Here is a 23,895-nt window from a genome sequence, read left to right as displayed (position 1 = left end):
AGTTATAAAATTGTAAGGAAATATCGTATAAAATAAATTCTTTATCATTTAAATATGTCTCAAAATTTAAAAATTTTATTCGAAAAATGTCAAACATAGACTATTTAAATAAACAAATGGCAGAAATTCGCTGTTTGTTTTAGAAAAAAGCATATCTAGAAACATTCCCGTGCTCATTACTTTCCTAAAATATGTATTCAAATTAGAAATTCATTATCTCTTGGTTATATGCATACTTTTTCTTTTCAAGAGCACTACATATATTTGAGACTAATCCTTCTTAATATTTCAACTCTAGCAGGGGTAAAGTTATATAATTAAAAAATTACCTTGTTTAATTCTAAAATAATAAAATCTTCAACAGATAAGATAAACATTTTCCTTTCAATTAAAAAAATTGCAAATAAACAGATAAATTATGCATAAACTCGGATTATATTCTTTAATTTGGAAATGTGTTCTTTAATAATAAAATTAAACTTGAAAATAATTTATTTTAATATTTTTTATAGCTTGTTCGAAGCATTTTAAAACCAATTTTTACAATGCTTTCATAACTTCTTCAGATTAGATTTTGTTTTAATAATTAAATTAAATACTTTTTGATACATAAATACTATTACCGCTCAAATTTTTTTTATTTGCTTTCAAGCAATTTATTTTATGAATAGTCGTTTGCATTTTAATATACATTAATAAGTTAGTATCTATGGTAGAGCTAAAAAGTCATTCGTAAAGCTTATTTTAAGCATTATAGATTTCTGTTACACTTTTTCGAAACGTAGAATATTATAAAAATAATAGTATAAAAATTAGTCAATTGTTATATAGAAACTAAATATCACTTGCTTATTTATTTTGCAGGCTTTTGATAACTAAATATTACTTATATTAATAACTTACGATTTTTAATAATTTATTATATTAATAACTTACGAATTTTCTTTTAACATGAAAGATCAAAACGAAGATAATTACATTTTTCATCCTTTTGTTCAGACTGAAGTTATACTTGACTATACCTCATACGACTTATCGTTAACTTGGAAAAATGAAATATATATATANAGGGCTTTCACCCATGATATATATATATAGCACAATAAAAACAAAGAAAAATACGAAAAAAATTAATAAGTTTTATTAACTGCGCATAAGCTGCATGTATATAGAACTCATAATTAATATTATCAACTATTAACTTACTTTCGTTTCCTTTCTGTTTCCGTTTTTAGATCGGTTTTCTAATTTCGTGTGTTTAGGGCATTGCTCTTTGAGCCTAATTTTTGGATTTCAGCAGTAATAATAATTTGGCGCCTGCTAAAAATCAATTTAAAAGCGAGCAAATCCTGCCTCTTTTTCTTTGAAATAATTATTAATTTTCTAAAATTATTATGATTATCAAACTTATTAATTACAAGCTTTATATTATCCTGTATAATATTATTACCTAGCGCACATCCATTTTCGGGCCCATCTAAGGTAACTAACATATTAGACGCGCTTCAGTATTGCGGTAAGAAAGTGCCATAATATATAACTTTATTTATGCTTCTGTTTTCATATTTTGTAATCTGGCAATCTTGTTACGAAAATATTTTAAATCATTTTTGAAAGATTCCAGTACGCGTAAGTTCATTTTAATTCGCTCCTCACTATGTGGATTTCCTTTCGTGTACTGTTCTCTAATCTCTTTACATTTATTTTCTGTTTTCTGCTTGATATATTTGTTTGTTTTTTCGTATATATTTTTTATTTCATGTGTTCTAATTTCGTTTCAATTTTTCTGAGTGCTCCTCACATTATTGTATTGATATATATTTTTTGCTTTGGCTATATTAATACAATGTTAGTAAGCACTCCTTTTTGCGGATATAATCGTGTGGGCTGATGAAGAGATTATATCTTTTCTTTGTTTTGTTTTTTGGATTTTTAATTTTTTTTAGATATTAAAAATTATACTTTTTTAAATACTTTTGAAATATATTTTTAATAATTTTCTTCTCTTGTCATTATTTTTTATTATTTTCCATATTTTCTCAATATTTTAGTTTGCATATATATATAAATTTATAAATTTGAAACGAAGAGAAACAAAGAAAAAGTGGATTTAAGAGATCCCAATAAATTTTATTAAATAATTCCTTAGTTTAAACATAAAAAAATCTAAAAAATCAATCAAGCATAAAAAAAATGTTGCGCGGAATTGTGTTGGATATACGAATTTTATATTTGTGTGCAAAAAGTTTATAATTCGTTTTAAAGGTTCTCCAGGTAAGGCGAAATACGCAAAAAGTAATTTTTTTTCAATGTCCACCCGATGGACACTCGTCATTCAGGGATCAGTAGGGCAGATTTGTTGGCCTCTCATTCAGAGGCACCATATTAGGTGAGCAAACGTTGTACACGAAGTAAGAATAATATATTTTGGGGGTCAGAAGTCCGAATCCGTCGAAAAAACAGGTATTTTATTTGATTGAAGTACGTTTTTGTGCCTGATTTCATAAAATATCGTTTGCACTAACTAACTAGCATATTTGAGGTCATCCCGTTATACCCCTTGAGTTCTAATGCAAATTCAATAGTTTTTCAAAGTCTTTCTGCGTACGGTACATTGCAGCATCGATTTTACAAAAAGTTTAAACTAGAAAGCTCCGGTAAACTCCTGCAAATTCAGAAAATGATTAATAAATATTTACTTTGAAATGCAAGAATGTGGGACCCAATGGAGCAAAATATTGGAGATTTTACTTAAAGCAAAACAAGCAAAAAATTAAACAGAATCATATCCAAGAGTCTATGAACTTTCATAAATAATTTCGAAATAAATTAAATTTTCTTAAATCTTAATGAAATTAATAAAATCTAAAACTCTACACATTTTCACCACTACCCATTCCAGTCCATTTAACTTTACTTTTTATAATTTTAAACTTAAAAAAGCAATTGAGGTAATCAGTAATAAGGGAAGAGCAATTTCTGCAGTCGCAATTTCTTGAGATGTCTGTGAAGTATGCGAATAATATACCTGTAAAACTATCTTAAATTGGGAAAAATCCAAACAAAAATTATAATAAGGAGAATATGATCACTTTTCAAGTATCAAATCATTCAGTTGCAAACCAAATAGTTAATATGTGTTTTAAAGCTCGGAGGAAACTTACTTATCCTCCTAACTCACGTTTGTTTTACAATCCACGTGTGTTTTGCAATCCACGTGCTCCCGGTATTTTATCCAGGAGAAACAGGAGCGCCACCGTTGATCAGATACAATCCCAGACTCCGGTAACATTCTGCGACGTGAACATCGCTCAGGTCTGCACGGAAACTTCTTTAAGATTTTCCGAGTTTCTTTTTTCACGACTTTTAACGAGATGATTATTATATTGACTGTGACAGTTTTATTGGAGATTAAATTGTTTATTGTTACAGGTAAGAAACAATTGCCTTGAATGATATATTTTATAATGGAAATTTTAAAAACTTTATTACAATTGTATTTAATTTGCGGTACAAAACTCATGACAAATTAAAGTTACGACCCGAATTTTTAGTCAAAATAACGAAATGAATAGTAAAACTCATATAGTAAGTGTGTGATTAATTTTCTTCAAACACATTTATAAGAATTTTTTAAAGTGGGCAGCAAGATAAAATGTTCCCATTTTCATTTATCAAAAACTATTGCTCAGAAATTTTTTGAATAGTTCAAATAATTCTATAAATTTGAAATGAAACTAAAAATTCTTTACAATTTATATTTATTTTAAATTTAAGCGTTTTGGGTCTTAACATTTGTGTCATAAGTTAGCATCTAAAAAGTAGAAATTATAACTCATTTTTCGCTTTTACATAATCATAACAGATCAAGTGAGGCCGTGTTTAAAAAAGTTTAACTAACAAGCAATAATTGAGAAGTAATTTGGTTAAGTAGAGACTGGTATAGTAGAGACCTTAGATTAGTATTAGGGATATTATTTCCAAATAAAAATTTATAGAGATATTATTTGAAAGTTTTTTTAATTACTCAAAATGAAAAATATCCCTTGAACTGTAAATAATAAATTCAGAAATGATTTCAGGGATCATTTTTTTATTTGTAAGTCTTATGATTTTATGTGATCGCAGCATTTGATACCACTTTTTATAAATTCTGATGAACATTTAATTTTTATCAATATTTTTCACGATTGAAATTCAGACTAGCTTTTTTTAAACAAATTTTAGTTAAAACTTCATAATACGTAGAATAAAACTACGCATGGAAAAGTAATTATTCTAAATATAAGAGAAATAAATGTTTTGTTATAAATTTCTTCAATTAAGTTTTAGCGAAATTAATATGTGTCTAGATCAATTTATTTTAGTTTAAAATTTCTGGACAAAAATATTAATTTTTTTCAACTTTTAAGTAATCCGAGTCTTGTCCTCGAATAATCAAAATATTTTTTTACCACAAAATGTCATATTATTAAGCATATCTTCAAATCTTTGCATGATGCTATAGGACATTTTATTAAACTAGCTTTCGTGGAGCACTTTTTGAAGGAAATGACGAAAACCAGCATTTCAGTTACATGGGGAGAAAATCCACGAAAATCTCCCACGGTTAGCCTGACAGCAAGAAAACTCTAATCCGTATTCCGTCTACTACTGAGAATATTTTACGTCATCACCGTAGTCAGTGCAAGCCGAGTGATTGATATTATTGACCTGTCATCTCTGAGATTCGAACCCAGATCATCTCAATGGGAGGTGAACACTCTAACCTCTGAACTACCGCAGCTCACGATATGACATTTGAAAAATAAATGCCACTTATCGCCTTCGTTATGACATAATGACCTCGGTTATGTCAAGCGGTTTTGTTGTCTTGCAGTAAAGGTGCCATTATTTACTTTATCGTAATAGTTATTTATTAATGTTTGAATATACACTTAGTCATTCTACCTCTAGTCTTAAGGGTGGTAGTTTATAAGAGTTCTGTTTCCATAATATCTATATACTCTAAAAAAATAAAATGGAGAAAATATGCACATTTCTCTTTTTTGATATTCTGTTTTTATTCTAGATTTACGAAAAATGTAGGGAATAAAATTATCAAAATCAAATCAATAACAAAATTATCAAATAATTAACAAAATCGTCTAGAAGTTCCATTTTAAATTAACTAAATTCGTCAAACGTCATCACTCAAGTTGTATACCATTAATTTTTAGATAAACAAAATAGATTTAGAAAATTGATGGCTTCTATAGAAACACCCCTTTACGTTTCAAAGTACATTTAGAATGTCTGAATTATAATGTTTCGGTGTTATCTGTAATGAAAAGAACTGAAAAATAAATTAAAATGCACTTTTCTAGTAAAGTTTATAAAATTTTATAACTCAAAGCTATATTTTAACAAAAAAATAAAATTCTTAACTCGAAAATAAAATAACGTTTTATGACTTACTTTAGAACATCATTAAGAGCCAAAATTTATGTCGTGTATTTAACTATCAGTTGCATATATGTAAATCAAAATAGTTATTTTTCTTGAAATGTAGTCATAGTTTCTGGAATAGAAAGAAAACCATCACTCGTATTTCTCCGAATACCTTTTTTGCTTTAAAAAATCAATAGAGTAAAATTTTATTTATCTTAAATAAATATCCGTATTTCAAAATCTCAAAACAATATTGAAAAGTTGTGTTTAAATTCTAAGAATAAATTTTTTGAGCCGTACATTTTAGCTAGAAATTCTTGACATTTTTCAATATAACAGAAGAATTTCATTCTATGACGTTAAGGAAATCATATGATATCGTGAGTAATTTAAATAAATTTAGATTTACAACAAAAATAATATTTCAGTTCAAATAGTTAAAAAAATCGTTAAACTATTTGACAATTGTTTAATATACGCATCAAAAATATAATTTATTAAAACCTTGGGCTTTTAAAGTTTTGGTTGAAACTTACTCCTCGTTTTAATTTTATTTTTTGAAACTAATCTCAAAAATTAAAACTGAATCGGCATTAATTATATACAGTATTTATTTTTCAAAGTATAGTGTACTATTCATTACTACTTTGAGTTAGTTCTAATACAGTCATTAGTTTTACGCTTTACTTTAGGTTTTTAACGTGTAGAGCATACTTAGTGACTAGTTTAAGAAATTTTTATAACAGCGTAATGGTCCCATTATACTTTTCACATTTGTTTTTCAAAGTATGGAGTACAACTAATGACAAGTCTGAACAAGTTTCAAGGACTTATTAGTAGATAACAGCCTTCCAATCATTTTTTTCCAATGCCACCACGGATATTGACTTCGTCATTCGGATATTGACTTCGTCATTCGAGTAACAGATGAGCAGACGTGTCGACTGCTCCCTCAGGGGCACCATATTAGGTTGGCCAACGTTGCTTTTGCAGTAAGAAATCCAGATAGTACAGCGAGGAAAAGCAAACAACATACATGCCTTATTCGGGATTCGAACCCGGTCCTTCCTGACTGAAAGTCAGCCTTCTGGTCGGCGCTTTCCAATCATTAATCTCACTGTTTATGTTAGTATTTCTAAGTATAGAGTACAGTTAATGACAGGTCTGAGCCAGTTTCAAAAGTTTATTATTAGATAACAGCCTATTCACACTTAAGTTTTTTTTAAAGTACAGTATACAATTAATTAATGGTACGAGTCTGAGCCAGCTTCAACTATTAATTTCAGGATATTGACATTACATTCATTATAAGTTATACTTTTTTTTATCAAAGAATAGTGCGCAATTACTCAGAAAATTTTTAGGTATGGTAAACTAACCAGTAAAGGAACACTTAAGTTTCGCTTGCCTTTTGAAAAATCATGTTAATTTCAAAATTCATAATTTTAGTTAAATGACAGTGTCAACATATTTGTTACTAATTGCAAATTATGTAAAAAAATTGTAGAGAACTTACATAATATTGTTTTAAAGTTTTGGAGGTTCAAATAACAAGTAGTAAGAAGACCAAAGGAAGGAACAGCTCTTACCAGTAAATAAACACCCAGTAAAGGAACACTTAATTTTGGTTATTTTTTGATGCTCTTTATGAATTATAAGCCCCACAAATATCTAAAAACAAGCTTATTCTTGAAATTATAACATACAAATACTTGGAAAATGTTNATACCGAGGCCTCCAATTACTTAATGTTGAAGAAATCAGTTAAAATTTTGAAACCAGTGAGTTACATAAAATGTCATTTCGAAAAATTATATTAAAAGTTTTTGTGCTTCATTTCATCCATTCGAGTTTCAATGTAAATTTTTTCATTTGTATTTACTTCTGCGCAGACTTTTAGAAAAATATTCTTATCTTGCGAGATTATATTAAAAAGAAGACAGAAATCGGAAAAATTCCATTCCCTTAATTAATTCTACTATTAGACCGACGACGGAAACGAAACGATTATTTTTTTCTCTCAAGAGATTATTATATAAAACTTATTGCACCTAAATTGCCTTAATTCAGATAATTTCATTATTTCAGGTATCAATTGTATTTGTCATGGTTTTGATTTTTATTGAAATGTAAATTATATTGATGAGTTTATGTTTTTTTGCACATGTTTTCTTTAAGTTTTGTATTATACTTTTCCGAGAAGCAAGTTTTTCTCTTTTCAGCAAAAAATACCCTTTTCTAACTAATATTTAGTATTATTTAAACATGTAAGTATTTAAATACAACTATTAAGAACTCAAGCACATTTTAAATGTAGTAAATTGGACATGAGAATTCACTTTTTATAGCAATAAATAATAAATAAAAATTAAGAATCTGACAGTTTATAATGAAAAGAGGTAGACAACATGTTACATTTTTTAAAAAAAATTAAATTTTAAAACTTCATGCTTTCATATATTAAGCAATAATAAGAAAAAGTCATTCACAATTCCCATATTAAAGTCTCATAAAAGCATATCAGTCATAGATTTGTACTAAACAATGATCTACAAGGATATATAGTTGTGTAAAATAAATGGCAGAGATACAAATTTAAAAAAAAAATTTTTAAAAACTGTACCAGGAAAGAAATATATTTTTTCAAAACTTGTTTAAAATTACCTGACTCAGTCATTTTTTATTTGTTGAGAAAGTTAGAAATAGCTCAATTAACTCAAATGTTCACACGTAAAAGAAAACTGTTATATACATCATTGCAACTATCTAAAGACACATTCCTACAAGGAAAAAACTTATTTTTGAAAAAGAATTGAACAAAACTAGAATGGTTTTTTCTAAAATCAAATATTTTGAGCAAAAATAATTTATTTGAAAAAAATGACATAAAAGTTGAAGAATAGAAAAAGAACAAATTCAAAAAGAAAATGGCAAAAAAAAGACATTTCTGCGACATCGATTACAATTAAGTTTGTTACTTTGAGAGAAAATTGAGAAAAAAAAATTTTTTTTTCCTCATGTTTTTTCGAAAAAAATATAAATTAAAGTAAAAACATTTTCAACTTGATAGCTAAAATATTTTTTTTAAGTTGATTGAATTTAAAATATCGAAATACTAGAACATTAATAACCAACTAACCGCTCTCTGTTTTTCTTCTAATTCTTCGAAATCTAATTCTTTAGAAATTGTTCTATTTTGACAGTTGCGTGATGAAAACAATGAATAAAATAATTTTCAATAAGAAATGTCTTCTAAAATATACGCTAAGGCATCAATTTTGTAATTAGTGAAATTTCACAAACAGTTTTGAGACATAATTATTATTCCTTAACAAAAAAATTCGAATTGTATTTCCTTTGAAAACGCTCAGCTGCTCTTTTCTTGTATCGATTTAAAACAAGGTAAAAGAATTAAGGAAAAAAAACACGATAACCTACAGTGTTAAATTACATATTAATTACAACTCACTTTCTTAAACTATACAAAAAAATAATCGAAACTAACTCTAAAATATTGTTCCATTCTCAGTAAGAGAGGAATTTTTCATCACTTTTTTTAGACGTCAATGTCATGATATACCAAGATCTTAAGATAATATTTCTCAATGTTTTATTAAAATACATCTTTCAATTTAACTCATATCTTCAATTCATGAACTATCTCCAATAAGGTGATTCGTAAAGACCGCCCTTAATATGTAGTGTTGAGAATTCTAATCAAAAATTAATGGAAAAAAAAGCGCAAACATTGGGGATCACAAATTAATATTTAAGCCAGGAAAAAACAAAACCATCGAAATCTGACTAATCATAAAACAAGGAAGCAAATTTGAAAAACATCAAAACAAGTTTAATTGGAGGCTGAAATTTGAAGGTGTTCTTAATAATTGACTTTTAACTCCTACCAAACCTGTTTTGTCATTTTTTGCGTCCATCTTTCTGTTCCGTGATACGTCAGATTCTTATAAAATGTTTAGGGTTTCATGTCATAAATTTTAATTCGGAACCCCCAATGCGATACTTTTCTATTTTTATTTTTAAAAGAGCATTTAAGCAAACATATTAACGGAGCTATTTACGGAATACCTTGCTTGCATATTTGAATGGGTGCTTTGATCAATGCATAATGTAAAACATTTTAAAGATTTTGAGGTAGATAATCATATTTAGTTTTAAACTTTGTTTAAGTTATTTCTTGTCACCATGTATTAACACACAAAAATAAACTATTTTTTGATAAACCTACTGATGTTTAAACATTTTAAAACTTTTGAGGGAGATAATCATATTTAGTTTTAAACTTTAAGTTATTTCTTGACATCCTGTATTAAACACATCCAAATAAACTATTTCTTGATAAACATACTGATGTGATACATTAAAAATACAAAAAAATACTCATGTCTCAAATGTACAGTCCGCAAAAAAAGAAAGATATCACCCTGAATAACTTTCGTTCTAATGATCGGATTTTCACGAACTATGTGTCAATCTTAATGGTTCCGGGGGGTGACCTCAAATATGCTAATTAATTAGTGCTAACTATTAATTAAGTTACGAAATCAGACACAAAAACGTACTTTCTCTGAATAAACATATATTTTTTTTTACATATTTGGAATCTAGACACTTGAATTAGGGGGGGTAGACAAAATTTTAAAACAATTGGGTNCAGTCAGAAATTGGTTGCTTAGCAACCTAGTGAAATTAAGTCTTCTTCTTTTGAATTAGTCAATGGGTTACCTTAAAATATTAATTTGCGGAGGCGACTTTTTTTGGCGGTTTTCTGGACTATCGCCAAATATATAAACCTTTATTGTGACCCAATTTAAGACCCAATTTTTTCAAAATTTTGACTACCCCCCCTAAATCAAGTGTCTGGATTCCAAATATGCGAAAAAAATATATGTTAATTCAGAGAAAGTACGTTTTTGTGTCTGATTTCGAAACTTAATTAATAGTTAGCACCAGATAATTAGCATATTTGAGGTCACCCCCAGGAACCATTAAGATTGACACTTAGTTCGTGAAAATTCGATCATTAGAACGAAAGTTATTCAGGGTGATATCTTTTTTTTTTTTTGCGGACTATACACTACACCTAAACCTCTTAATTTCTTTTTATCTGGTATTGAAATCAAAATACTTCTCTAGATGGACTAAATTTGTATTCGGAGCAACAAAATAATAGAAGAAATACTGAGGCCAGAATAGCCTGGTCGGTAGGGCGCGTGGCCCATGTCCGAGAGTTCGTGGGTTCGAAGACTCCCCGTGTAGTAAAGTGACTGATGCACGTTATATCTGTCGAGTCGCTAAAGTCCTCCATGCTCCCATAACAAATTAATACCTCTGGGAGTACAGGATGGGAGATCAATCGTTCTCTGATTCAGGTTAAAATTACGATCTGTGAATGAATGAATGGATGTATGAATGGGTCCGCCCTATAAACGGGTGCGACGTATGGTGTGACAGAAGTCGAATTCTTGGCCATAGATGGCGCCACTGAAAAACAAGAAACGCACACTCTGCCTTAAATTTACTCGATTTCACCAAGCAGACTTGCCCGTGTGGCAAGTGCCATTAGAAACAGCAACAACAACAGAAATGCCGAAAACAAAGATAATACACTTTTGTACAAAAAAAAAACCGATAAATGCCTCTATTGATTTAAAATTATATAGTAAAATGAATTGTAAGTTACACGAACACTAAAATATTTCGAATAAAGTTTGTGAGCGAAACTATTTTTGAGAATCTGGTCAAGAAATTTTTTCAAAAAAATTAAACTAAATGTTATTAGAAATGATGAATAAAAAGAGAAAAAAAAGAGGAAAAAATTTCAATAGAAATTGGGTATAAAATGGATATAATGCCCAGAATTGTATTTAAATTTTTGTAGCAAAATAAAAAAGAAATTAGGCACAACTTCAACAAATAAATATATTTGGGGCATTATCCTTTAATCGTATACTCTCAGAGAATAAAAATAAAATATAATCTTCTGTGCTGTGTTCAAAATTGTACGGAATTGAACTTTGACAGTCGTTTACTCAAAAATGGATTGATTGTTCAATGCTGGCTACATAATAAAATGACGATTACAACGGCTTACGAACTAGGAATGATTTAGAAATTTCCCATAAAAAACTTATAGCACAAGTTTAGAACAGCATTCTACTTTTTACTATTAATTACAACTAAAGTGCAAAATACTTTTGTAATTAACTAAGCAAAACAAACTTTTTAACTTAGATGCTTCAAATTTTCGAATTAAATTTTTTTGTTACTTAAAAATAATATAAATATTATTGAATTAAAATTTAATTATTAGATAAAACATTACCCTATTGTCGCCTTTAAACTTTAAACGTTTCAAACGTTTCAAACTTCAAACGTTTTTCAGATTAGGTCAAAGATTTTTTTTTCATTGAAGTTAAACAACCAACAATTTTTTATTGGTGTGAAAACACTTTTCCATTATAATCCTAATATATCAATGGCATTTTCTAATTACTTTTATTTGCTATAAATGGTATTTTTGCAAACATATACCTCCTACCTCCAAAAAAAAATCAATTCCCTATATTTGATTAACATTAAATTCTTAATTAAAAAATATTTGATTTAAAAAAACAGCAGATGAAAATATTTAAGTTTTTTATTTGAGAATTAAAACATTATTAGACAATAATATATCTTCTAGTGTCTTAGAAAAATCGAAATAACCCTTAAACAATATTTCTGATGCCTTGAACCATAATGCGGTAAAAATTTGCCGCAATTCGCTATCTTATAAGGTTTTATTTGAACAATGTTTCCATTACTATAGTATAATAAAGTTTAAGATGTACACTGATATGGTTCAGTTTAGCACCATATAAAAATTATATCAAATTTGAACAATATTACGGTTCAACCCTCTTCAAAATTTCTTCACTGACAAAAAAGTATTGCTAAATTATCAGATTATGGTAAAATTTACCACGTTTCTGGCTATATGGGAAGACCAAAGAGTTTGGTATTTTACCGAAGTGCCTTGGGAATGATTTACACATATAAAGCCAAAATTTACAATAAAATTTGGCTTTATATGTGTATATAATGTGTTATGAAATTTGGTAATTGCGTCAAAGTTTGGAAATTTTATCATGATACCTTAGAATGTGACTTTAAAACTTTTTATTCGACTTTATTTTTCAGTTTTGAATTTTATACTAAATGCGTGGTGATAAGAACTATAATTTTGAAAACCGGAATTTCCGATAAACTGTTACCATATGAACGAAAAAATTACCAAATAAGTGGTTTGAATACCGCATATTTTGGTTTAATTAGCTAGAATTATGGTTTTCGTTTCCAGAAATGTCATTATCATACACTATGGTAATTTTACCAAAAGGTGTATTTAATAAGTTAAACAAAATAAAAAGTTTTCCCTCATTGCGTTAATTTCTTCCAAAACTTCATAGAAATTCAGAATCACGAATGTAATAGTAATGAATTCATTCAAATGAAGTTACTGGTATGAATTTCTGTGATTAAAATATCATTTAAATATACTTAATATTTCACAGTTTAGGAATAACTCTTCATTAGTTAAATTTTAGGAAATCACGTTCGTGTTTTCAAATATAACACACTGCTTTATGAAATGTCTGCTGTTTTATGATAACACGCAAATATCAGACATTTTGGAGATTTCAATTTCTACACTTTAAATATATGTTTACGCATTAAAACACCTTATTGTTTAACCTCGGAAACGAATAGCTTTATTCTTCGTTTTTTTAAATAAGGGCTGCTTTTAGTTTGTTTAACGTAAGAAAAAAAGTTGAGCTTAAGTTAAAGTTTCTCTCAACCAATCCCTGAGTTGCAATTTTACGTTAATATTTTTCATATTATTAATGTCTTGAAACAAACTGTAAAAATACTCAACGAACTCTCCTCTGAAAACTTTTTGTTTATTTGAAAAAGTTGAACAATTGAAAAATTGGCTGGCTTAGTGCAAAATTGCCAAAAATCATCAAAATCTAAAATTATATGAGATCCAGAGAAAAAAAAGTTTTTACTTTTACATATGTTAAAGTAAATTTAAATTTCATATGCTAAATTTCATATGTTGAATTTGTTTCCGTATAAAATTTCCTATTATACAGATAAGCTAAAAATTGTATTGGATGCCTAAAACGACCTACAGAATATAAACCATTAATCTTTCACACATTGCCTCAACTATCTATATAATGATTAATTAAAACTAATAGACAACGAGTAGGCAAAGGATTATAATTTTACTATTTATGTGATCAATAAATGTAGTTTGAAAAACAAGCTTCTTTTAGATAATATGCTTGAAGGTTTCCTTCTGTTATACCAAATACATAAACAATAACACTATTTAGCCATTTTTAGATGTAATTCTAAATATTATGTAATAAATAAGCTCTTAATCTGTTTTTTATACATTTTTTACACATTTTTCAGAGATATTCAATATTTGTTCTGTTAAAAACTTGGCTAAAGAGACGCAAATTTCATCTTTATTTTTATTGACAGTTTTTTATTCTTAATATTTAAAATTACTTTATAGCTTAGTGAGCTACTTAATGATCATTATGGAGATTTTATTGATTTGATATTAGCTTATTTTTCTTCTTATTGCTTAGCAAATTATCTTTAGAAATAACTCCGAAGTATAGAATGTTTAAAGAAGGAACTCTTCAAAAAATAAAAGATTCGATACAATAACTAACCTAGATTGATGAAGGTCTTATAACTGACCAACTTTTAAAGAAGTTTCTGAAAAAAAATGTAGCTTACCGGAATAGGTTAAATTTTATACTCTCGAATCAAATAATTTTGGTTAAATAATATAAATACTGTATTATTTTACAAATACATATTGTATTATTGTATATCAGAAAATCTTAGTGGTGTTCTTGATCAAATCTAGTCGTGTAAAAGAAAGAAACAATGTTTCAGAGAATTAAAACTTGTTATTCAAACTTTAATTTCAAGTAGCCTGAATTTTCCTTTTTAAAACATGCAATATCAATAAATGCAATAGTTCGCAATTAAAATTATATATGTATGTAGTCCGTTGTGTAATAAAGATATATATAATTTAATTTTCAAGTCTCTGTAAATTGTATCAAATAGTTTTATACTGTATAAAATTCTATCCGATTCTGCTCTGCCAAGCGTAGTTTGAATTTGTCTTAATATTTTCCGTGCTTCGCGTATGCTTGATTTACAAAGTCATTTTATTTTTAGAATATGTATGAAACCTAAATACTGAACATTGCTTTATATTGTCTCGTAAAAATAACTTTAATGATTCTTATATATATCATATCTTACTTTAGTTATAAATTTTAGTGTTATTAAATAACAAACATAGTGATTGATGGCTGCGGCTTCTTTGCACTAAGTAGTGTAAAAGAACATTCTAGTTATTTCACAGCATCAGAAACTTAATGTGGATTTCGGTGTAGTGGAATGCCACATTGGTGTAATGAAGTTGCCACCATTTTTGATGTTCAGATGCACGACATTTTTTTACGGTTTACATACATACTTCAACTTGTGATCATTGACTATACGAACGTGAAATAAAAATTTATATTCGGAAAACATGTATTTCTTACACTATAAAATATAACATTTTTCTATACTCTGTGTCAAAAGAAAGATAATTTTTTTTTAAAAGAAAGTGAAGTGTAAGATTTATTTTTAATTGCGTTAGTATTTTTAACTAAGAAGTGTTTAATTAATTTCCCTATAAATTTCAATTATTTAAAAAAAATAACATGCTGTATATAAAATATTTTGCTTGTAATTATAATTTTTGTAATTATAATTTTTGTTTTGCTGACATACAAAATTAGGTTTCTAGTATCAAAAATAAAATAAATTAATCTCTCAAAATTTATTGTCGCAAAATAATGGTGCTTCTTACTTTTAGAAAGTATCATAATTAAATGGTATTTTAAAAATAAACCCAAAAAAGTAACTACTAGACTTCAAACAGATTTCACTAAAACCTTTAGAGATAAAACTTATACGAATCATAAAGTAATCAACTACCTATTTTTCCTACTATTCAAGTTTCAGTTTTATTTAAAACAAGATATTTTTAGCATTCAATAACTTTATACATTTTCTTGGAATAATCTTTCAAGTAATTGCTATTAAGTACTAGTCTACAAAAATGTATCGTATAAAATAAATTTTGTTAAATGTTTCTTTTTCCTTTTATCTTTGGTTTTATTTGCAGAGTTCGTTTCCGCGTAAACAAAAGTCTTAAGAGTTATTTTTAATGCATGATTTTTATCAGTCATCAAAAATTTCCTTTTAAGATAGATTTATATTAAGAGGAAAATATTTTTTATAAAAATACAAGGGGAAACAGATCGATGTTTTCTTATTCATTATAGATTGAAATGACACAAAGTTTACAAAAACTTTTGAATTCTAGTGATTAAAATATAAATAGTTTGATGCTTTTCATTACATTCGAAGAATTTTCCAAGAACTGAAATTGGAATTAAAAAAAAATTATAAAGAAAGAAATCTAGAAAAATTGTATTTTGTTTTTCTATATATGCTTTAAGTTTGTTTTATTTTTATTTTTCATTCTCTTGAATGTTACTGAAAATGAAAATTTATTTTCTCTCTTAAATTTCAAGTGATTGTTGGAAAAAAAACAAATAATTTTGTTCTTGCACAGACGAAATTTCTCTGTTATGGAGAACTTCAGATTTTCTACCATTTCATTTGCATTTTTTAAACAGCTCATTTTAAAAACTCATTTAAAATTGAAAATTTATATTGCAATAAATGAAAAGAAATTTAAAATATTAATGTGGCAATCAACAATTTAATCACTAAATTTAATAAAATTATTTAGTTAAAACTTAAACAAAAACTGTCTTAGATTTACCGAAGAAACAAAGCAAAAATTAACGTTAACAGAGAACAAATAAAGTACAAAAATGGACATAGTATCAGTTCTAGGAACAAGAAGCTTCCTCATTTTTTAAATTCCTAAATGATTTGGTGTTTAGAAACTGAGGAAGGTTTTGCTTTATAGAACGAAAACTAGCGTGCCCACTTCTGCACTTTATTTGTGCTTTAATTAGTTTTTTTTTTTTTTTTTTTTTNTTTTTTTTTTTTTTTTTTTTTTTTTTTTTTTTTTTTTTTTTTTTTTTTTTTTTTTTTTTTTTGCTCAACACACAAAGTATCCTCCTTTTTTAATGTTACATCAGAATGGTTTGTAATTAAAATTAGAACATTACAATTATTATAACATTTATAATATTTATATCTAATATACATAAGACCGGTATAAATGATTGGAGATCGGACAAATTTGCAAAATAAGAAAAGAAAATATTAACAAATGAAAAAAAATTTGATGTTTTAACATGGAATAGTACCGAGATAGTATCGAAACATATTAAATTCTTTACCTCTAAAAGTTATAATCTTGAACTCAAGTTATTAATAGAAAAATTTTATGGCAAATTATATTCTATAAAACATAACAAAGTATTCACTCGCATTTGACTAAAACTAATACTATTCCATAAAAAATTTAAAAACTTGACAAAGGGAAAGTTTTTAAAGACCAACGATGCTCATATTACTGACAATAGCCAACAGATGTCTATCTATTTATTCCTTCTTTGAAAACGTCAAATTTTTCCTCATAGATTACATTCTTTTGAAAATTTAGTAAGCGATCATAATAAATAATTTCTCAATTTTTGCTTTTATTGTTTATTTCCAAAAGAACTTCTCACAGTTAGAAAACGGTCCAAAACCGTTAAAACCCTCTTTTTAAATAGATCTTCAAACTGTAATCATTTTGCAAAATAAATATAATATCGTACGGATAAATCATCTAAAATAGGAAAATTCGTCATACAATTTCAACTTTTTTTCTTCAAAATGTTACTCAGAACCTTCGTCTACTAAACTTTTCCTTTTAATACCTCTATTTTCTTAAAACATATAATATATTTTTGGAAATAGAATACTTTATAAAATTCGCAAACAATTCTGGGAAACTTTTTTTAAAACTATTTTCAACTTGATTCAAAATGTATTTTTGGAGAGAGGTATTAGTTAAAGGCTGATACTTCGTTAGTTTGTCTGTGGGTATTAGCAAAATATGTTTAGACAAGGGATGGAATAATCATAATCTCATATTTCTTCTTCGAATTTTAGTACTTATATTACTTTCCTAGATAATCTAAAGAATACCGGAATTGTTTATTTTACCGGTAAAACATATAACTAAAAACATCTTAAAATTGAGACAGGATCTTTTTCGCAGAAGACAACTCAATAGTTTAATTAAATGTGAGTATTGTACGAAATGATAACTGATCCTGATAATTTTTTCTTGGTATGTTTCTTTAAAATGACTCTTTTTCGAATTTTTTTAGATATAAAAGAATAATGGAGAACGAATAATACCACAATATATCTTAAAAAATCTTAACTTCAATAAAAAAAATAATTGTTAACCAAAACTTACACTAGAATAATATTTTAAATACTTTTATAAAGGAAACCATTAAATTTAATTTTCATCCAACAAATATCAGCTAAGGTATCAGCTGAAACTGAAAAGTAAATCCTAACGAAATATAAATGCCCTTCAATGTCAACTATAAAATAATTCGGTTTTTCATGATTTTGGCCGATAATGTTTCGTCTGATTTTGATACAAAAAATTCTTTGCTCATTTAAATATTAATTTTCCGTCTTTAAAATGCGGGGTTCATACTTAATATATAGGTTTAAAAACTTAACGTTTAACAAAAACTCAACGAATTTGTATTAAAGGTGGTGATTATGAACTATCATGTCTATTCTTCCTTATATTCCTTAAAATTAACAGTAAAACATTTTATATTACAGTAATTGCTCTAACTGCAAGCCAAAAATGTACATTGGTGGAATTGAACGGATGTCTTGAATCTTTAATGTCGGTTACGAAAAGTAATGATTTCACATTTGCAGCTACGCGGGATCAACTGAAAACAGTTTGTAGGTAGGTGAAAACTTTAAAATTGTTATTTTCAAAATGTCTATTACTCTATAATTCTACATAGAAAAAGGACAATTGCAAGAATTATCATATATCTTTGTTTCAAATAAATGAATAATAAGAAACTCTGTAATAAATGCTACTCGTAGGTTACGAGCATTTTTTTAAAAAATTGAATGCCGGGACAATAGTAATGAAATTACGAATCCAGAAGTTGAGTTTGACAACCAAGCCTGTCCTTGAAGTCTTTTACATATTGTTAGTTTAAATATATATATTGAGAATATTTTCTGTGCAAAGTGATCCATAAATACAGCCATAATATGCTTGTTAAGAATACTTGTTTAAATTTAAATAAAAGAATATGCAAATTAAAGAATGCCGATTTTTATTTTAGGGAGAGGAGGCAAACCTTTATCAAAATGTAACTAATCATTATTGTGACAAAACGCAAATGATTTAATGATTCACTATTGACCAGGGACTAAAACAAACAAAACCAGTTCATTTGCCTGAAAAAATAGGAAAATGATAAAAATCATTCTTAATCGAATTATATTAAATTAAATCAATTAGTTAATTTTCATTAAAATTTATAAAGAGCGAACATAAAATATTTTATTCTTTTCTTATTGATCAATGAAACGGATAACTTTTTATTTCTATACTAATGTAAACTCATTAGTTCACTGCCATCCCTAATCGAAATCTAAAATCTATTTTTAACTTTTTAACTCCTTATTTTTTACCACAAAAATGTTTCAGTTACATGGTTATACAAATTCTGATAGTCTTGTTGGTGATTCGCGACCGCCAAAGTATTTTCAAACCTAATATTATATTAATTAGGGGAAGTGACTTTATTTTTAGCGATATTATCTTTTGATAAATCACCAATCTTGGATCTCTTCCATGCTCCTAACTGTCTGTTGTGAACAATTCAATCACTTTTTAAATTGGTTTTAATTATGCTGGTCATGGGGGAATTATCTCCCATGGCCTGTCCTTATTAATATTATTATGCAAAACTTATTCAACTTTAATTCCTATGCATAAAAATTTAATTTTGTATCTCGAGCTCTAGAAATATTACTATATAAAAGTTTTATTATAAATATGGTCAAGTTTTCATCTTCAACTGTCATTTTCATTATCCCCGCTTTCATCAAAATCTTCAATTAGTCAATTATACCAATTCCAACTATAATTTTGTATCTCGGCTCTACGAATATTACTAAATAAAAGTTTTATTATAATTATGGTCAAGTTTTCATCTTCAACTGTCATTTTCATTATCCCGTTTTCATGAAAATCTTCAATTAGTCAATTATACCAATTCCAACTATAATTTTGTATCTCGGCTCTACAAATATTACTAAATAAAAGTTTTATTATAATTATGGTCTAGTTTTCATCTTCAACTCTCATTTTCATTATCCCGTTTTCATCAAAATCTTCTATTAGTCAATTATACCAATTCCAACTATAATTTTGTATCTCGGCTCTACAAATATTACTAAATAAAAGTTTTAATATAATTATGATCTAGTTTTCATCTTCAACTGTCATTTTCATTATCCCGTTTCATCAAAATCTTCAATTAGTCAATTATACCAATTCCAACTATAATTTTGTATCTCGGCTCTACAAATATTACTAAATAAAATCTTTATCATAATTATGATCTGGTTTTCATCTTCAACTGTCATTTTCATTATCCTGCTTTCATTAAAATCTTCAATTAGTCAATTATACCAATTGCAACTATAACCACACCTAATTTCGTCATTATGTTAAATGAAATATGGAATACTTATTGTGCCATCACGAATAATAAGTAATAAATTTAAATGCATGATCAAAACAGTTAAAAAAAAGCGCTGATTCAATGATAAAGAACGCTGAGCAAAAGTCTATATCATCAATACGGAAAAGTCGGGAGAGACCGTATAACTAAGACTCGAAGGTTTTTTGGAGCTAAACTGTACGACCCAGAAACTGGTAGATTTAATTAAGATATTCACCATTTTGTTATGTAGAATAAAGCATTCCTAAAAGGTAATAGATGCAGTAGGCTGGGATAGCCTGGTCGGTAGGGCACTGGGCCCATGTCCGAGAGTTCGTGGGTTCGAACCCCTACGGCCGAAGACTCCCCGTGTAGTAAAGTGACTGGTGCACGTTAAATCTGTCGAGTCGCAAAAGTCATCCATGTTCCCATAACAAATCAATACCTCTGGTGGTACTGGATTGGAGATCGATCGTTCTCTGATTCCGGTCAAAATTACGATCTGTGAATTAATGAATGGATGTATGAATGGGGCCACCCTATAAGCGGATGTGACGTATGTTGTGGCAGAAGTCGAATTCTTGGCCATAGATGGCGCCACTAGAAAAACAAGAACAATCGCACCCGTCTGCCTAAACAGGCATACGTCAACAACAATGATGCAGTAATTTTTTTATTAAAGATTCTAATCTTAAAAAGTAAAATCACTCAGTCTTACACAAATAATGGACTAAGACTACTCCATAGGAAATTTATTTCCGCTAGAATTTCAAAGGAAAAGAAACAGATATTTTCATTTTATATGATAAATTAGGAATATTATGTACACAATTTGCATGCTATTTTCTTCCTCCATTCTACTGTAGCCCAACAAAAACACTTTTTACTTCTCATTTTTTTTTAGTTAGAAAATACATCATTGCAGGTTTTGAAAAAAACTGGTATGTTTTGATCTTCTTCATCTTCTGGGGACTACTCCATCCCCTACTTGCAGTACCCAGTCTTAACCTGAGTGCAGAGGCTATCAAAACGAAACAAAACCATGCTATAATAGACAAAATTCTTACTATTTGTTAGGATATGAATCCATAGTAAACGTTATTATCAGGGCTAAAGTAACTGAAATGACCAATAAATGAGAATAGTTTAAAAGCAAAGGAATATTAGAGAGAAGACACTTTAAAACAAACTTATCTAGATGGACACTATGATTTCAACAGCAACAAGCCCATATGGCAGCACTTTCTTTTTACCTAGTAAAATGTTATTCTCAGTCAGTCCGATATAAAGCAAAAGTAATTTTGCCATAATTGATGTGTCCGATTTTACCAGCTTTACTCGTTCATTCCCCACTCATCCCTACAAATAGTTAGTAGCCTTATGTAAAACTACGTTTTGTTTTTTAACGTGCATGTAAAAAATAAGTATCTATATTCTCTTTTTGCTCCCATTCTCATTCAGTATTTTCTGTATTCTTAATTATTTAATTCGATATATTGAATCTATAAGTGTATTTTGTTTAGTGCAATACATCAAAAAAGAGTTAATTTAGTTTATGACATCAAAACAACCAATTAACATTACTTTTAATTCCTTACTTTGAGAATTTGAACACAATAAGTCTAGGACATTATATTTTAAATCTCAATTTAAAAAAATTATTTTAACGATGACGAAATGAAATAAAATCAATTTTATTTTATTTTATTTTTGCAATTTAAGTTATAACTTAACTTTCAGTACATATGTATTTTAAATACGTAGAGAGAAAAATTCTAGCTAAATTACCGCATTGTATGATAATGACATTTCTGGTAATGAAAACCATAATTCGGGTAAATAAAACCAAAATATTCCGTATTTTAATTTATTCATTTATTCGCTGCTTTCCTTCATTGGTAATTTTTCGTTCATATGGCAACGATTAATCGGAAATTCTGGTTCTCAAAATTATAATTCTTATTACCATACATTTAGTAAAAAATACGAAACTGAAGAGTAAATTTAACCGAATAAATGGTTTTTATGCTATGTTGTAAGGTATCATGATAGAATTACCCATTTTAACCACATTCACCATAGTTTATTACAGATTATGCAACTATATTTTATTGCTTACTTTACCAAAGTGCTCAATTAAAAATTACTGAGCTTTTTGGTGTTCTCATTGTTCCAGAAATGCGATAAATTTTATCAAATTCTATTAGTTATGGCCATATTTTTTTTCTCCGTGAAAGTTCACCTAAGAGAAAACTGAGTAATTTTTCTTTTCCGTTTAACTGTTAAAAAATACACAAAATAATCAAATGTAGACCTTTCAAAAATCGTTACACAAACAAAGCAAAATTTCATTTTTATGTTCGATAATTTACCAAAAGTAAAACCTAATTTTCTAAAGAATGTTCGTTTCCGTAAAAACTAATAGTTATTTTTATACAAAAAAAATGTGTATATGTATTTAAGCAACCCCGACTTTCAAACTGTCTGACTTAAATTTTTAATGACAAATAAATTAGATATATCTTTAATACTAACGTAAAATCGATGGTTTTGAGAAAGTTTAGAACTTGTAAAAAATTGAAGACTGAAGTCAAGAATGTAGAAACAATTACTTTGTCTTGAAAAAAATTCTCATGTACAATACATTTAAAACTCATTTTCTCTTCCTCAATTTCAAACTTCACATTTTTTTATGACATGAAATGTTTAGAAACTCTTTTTAAAAGACAAATAATATCACGTAAGTATTTTTTAAGCTGTATAAAACATGATAGATTGTCGTTTCCTTGTAGAAAATTTAAATAAGAAATAGTATATATTTGCATACCAAAGGGTAATAAGCTTATTTATTATTAAACTTTTAAGATCAAAAGATTTTGCTTTTTAAATGAGTGTGCAGTGTTATTTTGAATATTTATAAAGTATTTACAATATAAGGCAGGCATTTGGGACTTACGTATATAACAGCAAATCAGGTAAAGGCCTTTCTGATTATACTGACATATTTGCTTTTTTTCTCAGAAATGTTTTTAACAAGGATAATTGTAAATATGGGTGGATTTAAGTGATATTATGTCTTACTTGAAGGGGTCATACGCGCTTGAAAAATATTAAAAAGTGCAATAATATTAATATATTTTTTTTAGATTATTATTTCTCTAGCTACCAGAAAATTTTATTTTTCCTAAGGAAATATATATAGATCCGAAGGTGGAAGATATGAACTTTTATTTTGATAGTGAAAGTAGTAAGAAATTTTGAGCTTTTTATAAAAAAAAATAGATCATCATCATCAATGGCTCGATAGCCCAGGATGGGCCTTGGTCTTCTCAAGAAGTTTTTCCCAGGCTAACCTGTTCCTGCTGGTGTTTTCCAGTTTTTAGTTTTTGAGACCAAAAGGTCTTTTTCTAGGCCACCTATCCATCTCAAATTCGGCCCACCTCTTTTTCGTCTGCCAACTGGTCTGGCATTGAAGACTGTTTTTCTGGCAGGATCTTCATCAATTCCTTCAAAAATTCTTCTTAAGACCTTTCTCTCAAAGGTACCCAACATAAGCTCATCGGTACAGGATGTGGTCCAGGTTTCACAAGCATATGTTAAAATTGACCTTAGAAGAGAT

The 23,895-nt window shown here is 27.6% G+C and overlaps 1 protein-coding gene across 1 annotated transcript in view; it reads left to right on the top strand.

Moving 5' to 3' along the window:
• Nucleotides 1–3,274: 3,274 nt before the first annotated feature.
• Nucleotides 3,275–23,895, top strand: part of LOC107456707 (uncharacterized) — a 58,907-nt gene continuing 38,286 nt past the window's right edge. Inside the window, exons 1-2 of the mRNA XM_016074644.4 lie at nt 3,275–3,432; nt 18,361–18,493. Of these exons, the coding sequence (XP_015930130.1) occupies nt 3,375–3,432; nt 18,361–18,493 (191 nt within the window). The 5' untranslated portion in view covers nt 3,275–3,374. The remainder of the gene's footprint in view (nt 3,433–18,360; nt 18,494–23,895) is intronic.

This window comes from Parasteatoda tepidariorum, chromosome X1 (genome assembly GCF_043381705.1).
Source record: "Parasteatoda tepidariorum isolate YZ-2023 chromosome X1, CAS_Ptep_4.0, whole genome shotgun sequence".
Lineage (NCBI taxonomy): Eukaryota > Metazoa > Arthropoda > Arachnida > Araneae > Theridiidae > Parasteatoda > Parasteatoda tepidariorum.
The sequence above is the reverse complement of the archived record's forward strand: the minus strand, read 5'-3'. Positions and strand labels throughout refer to the sequence as shown.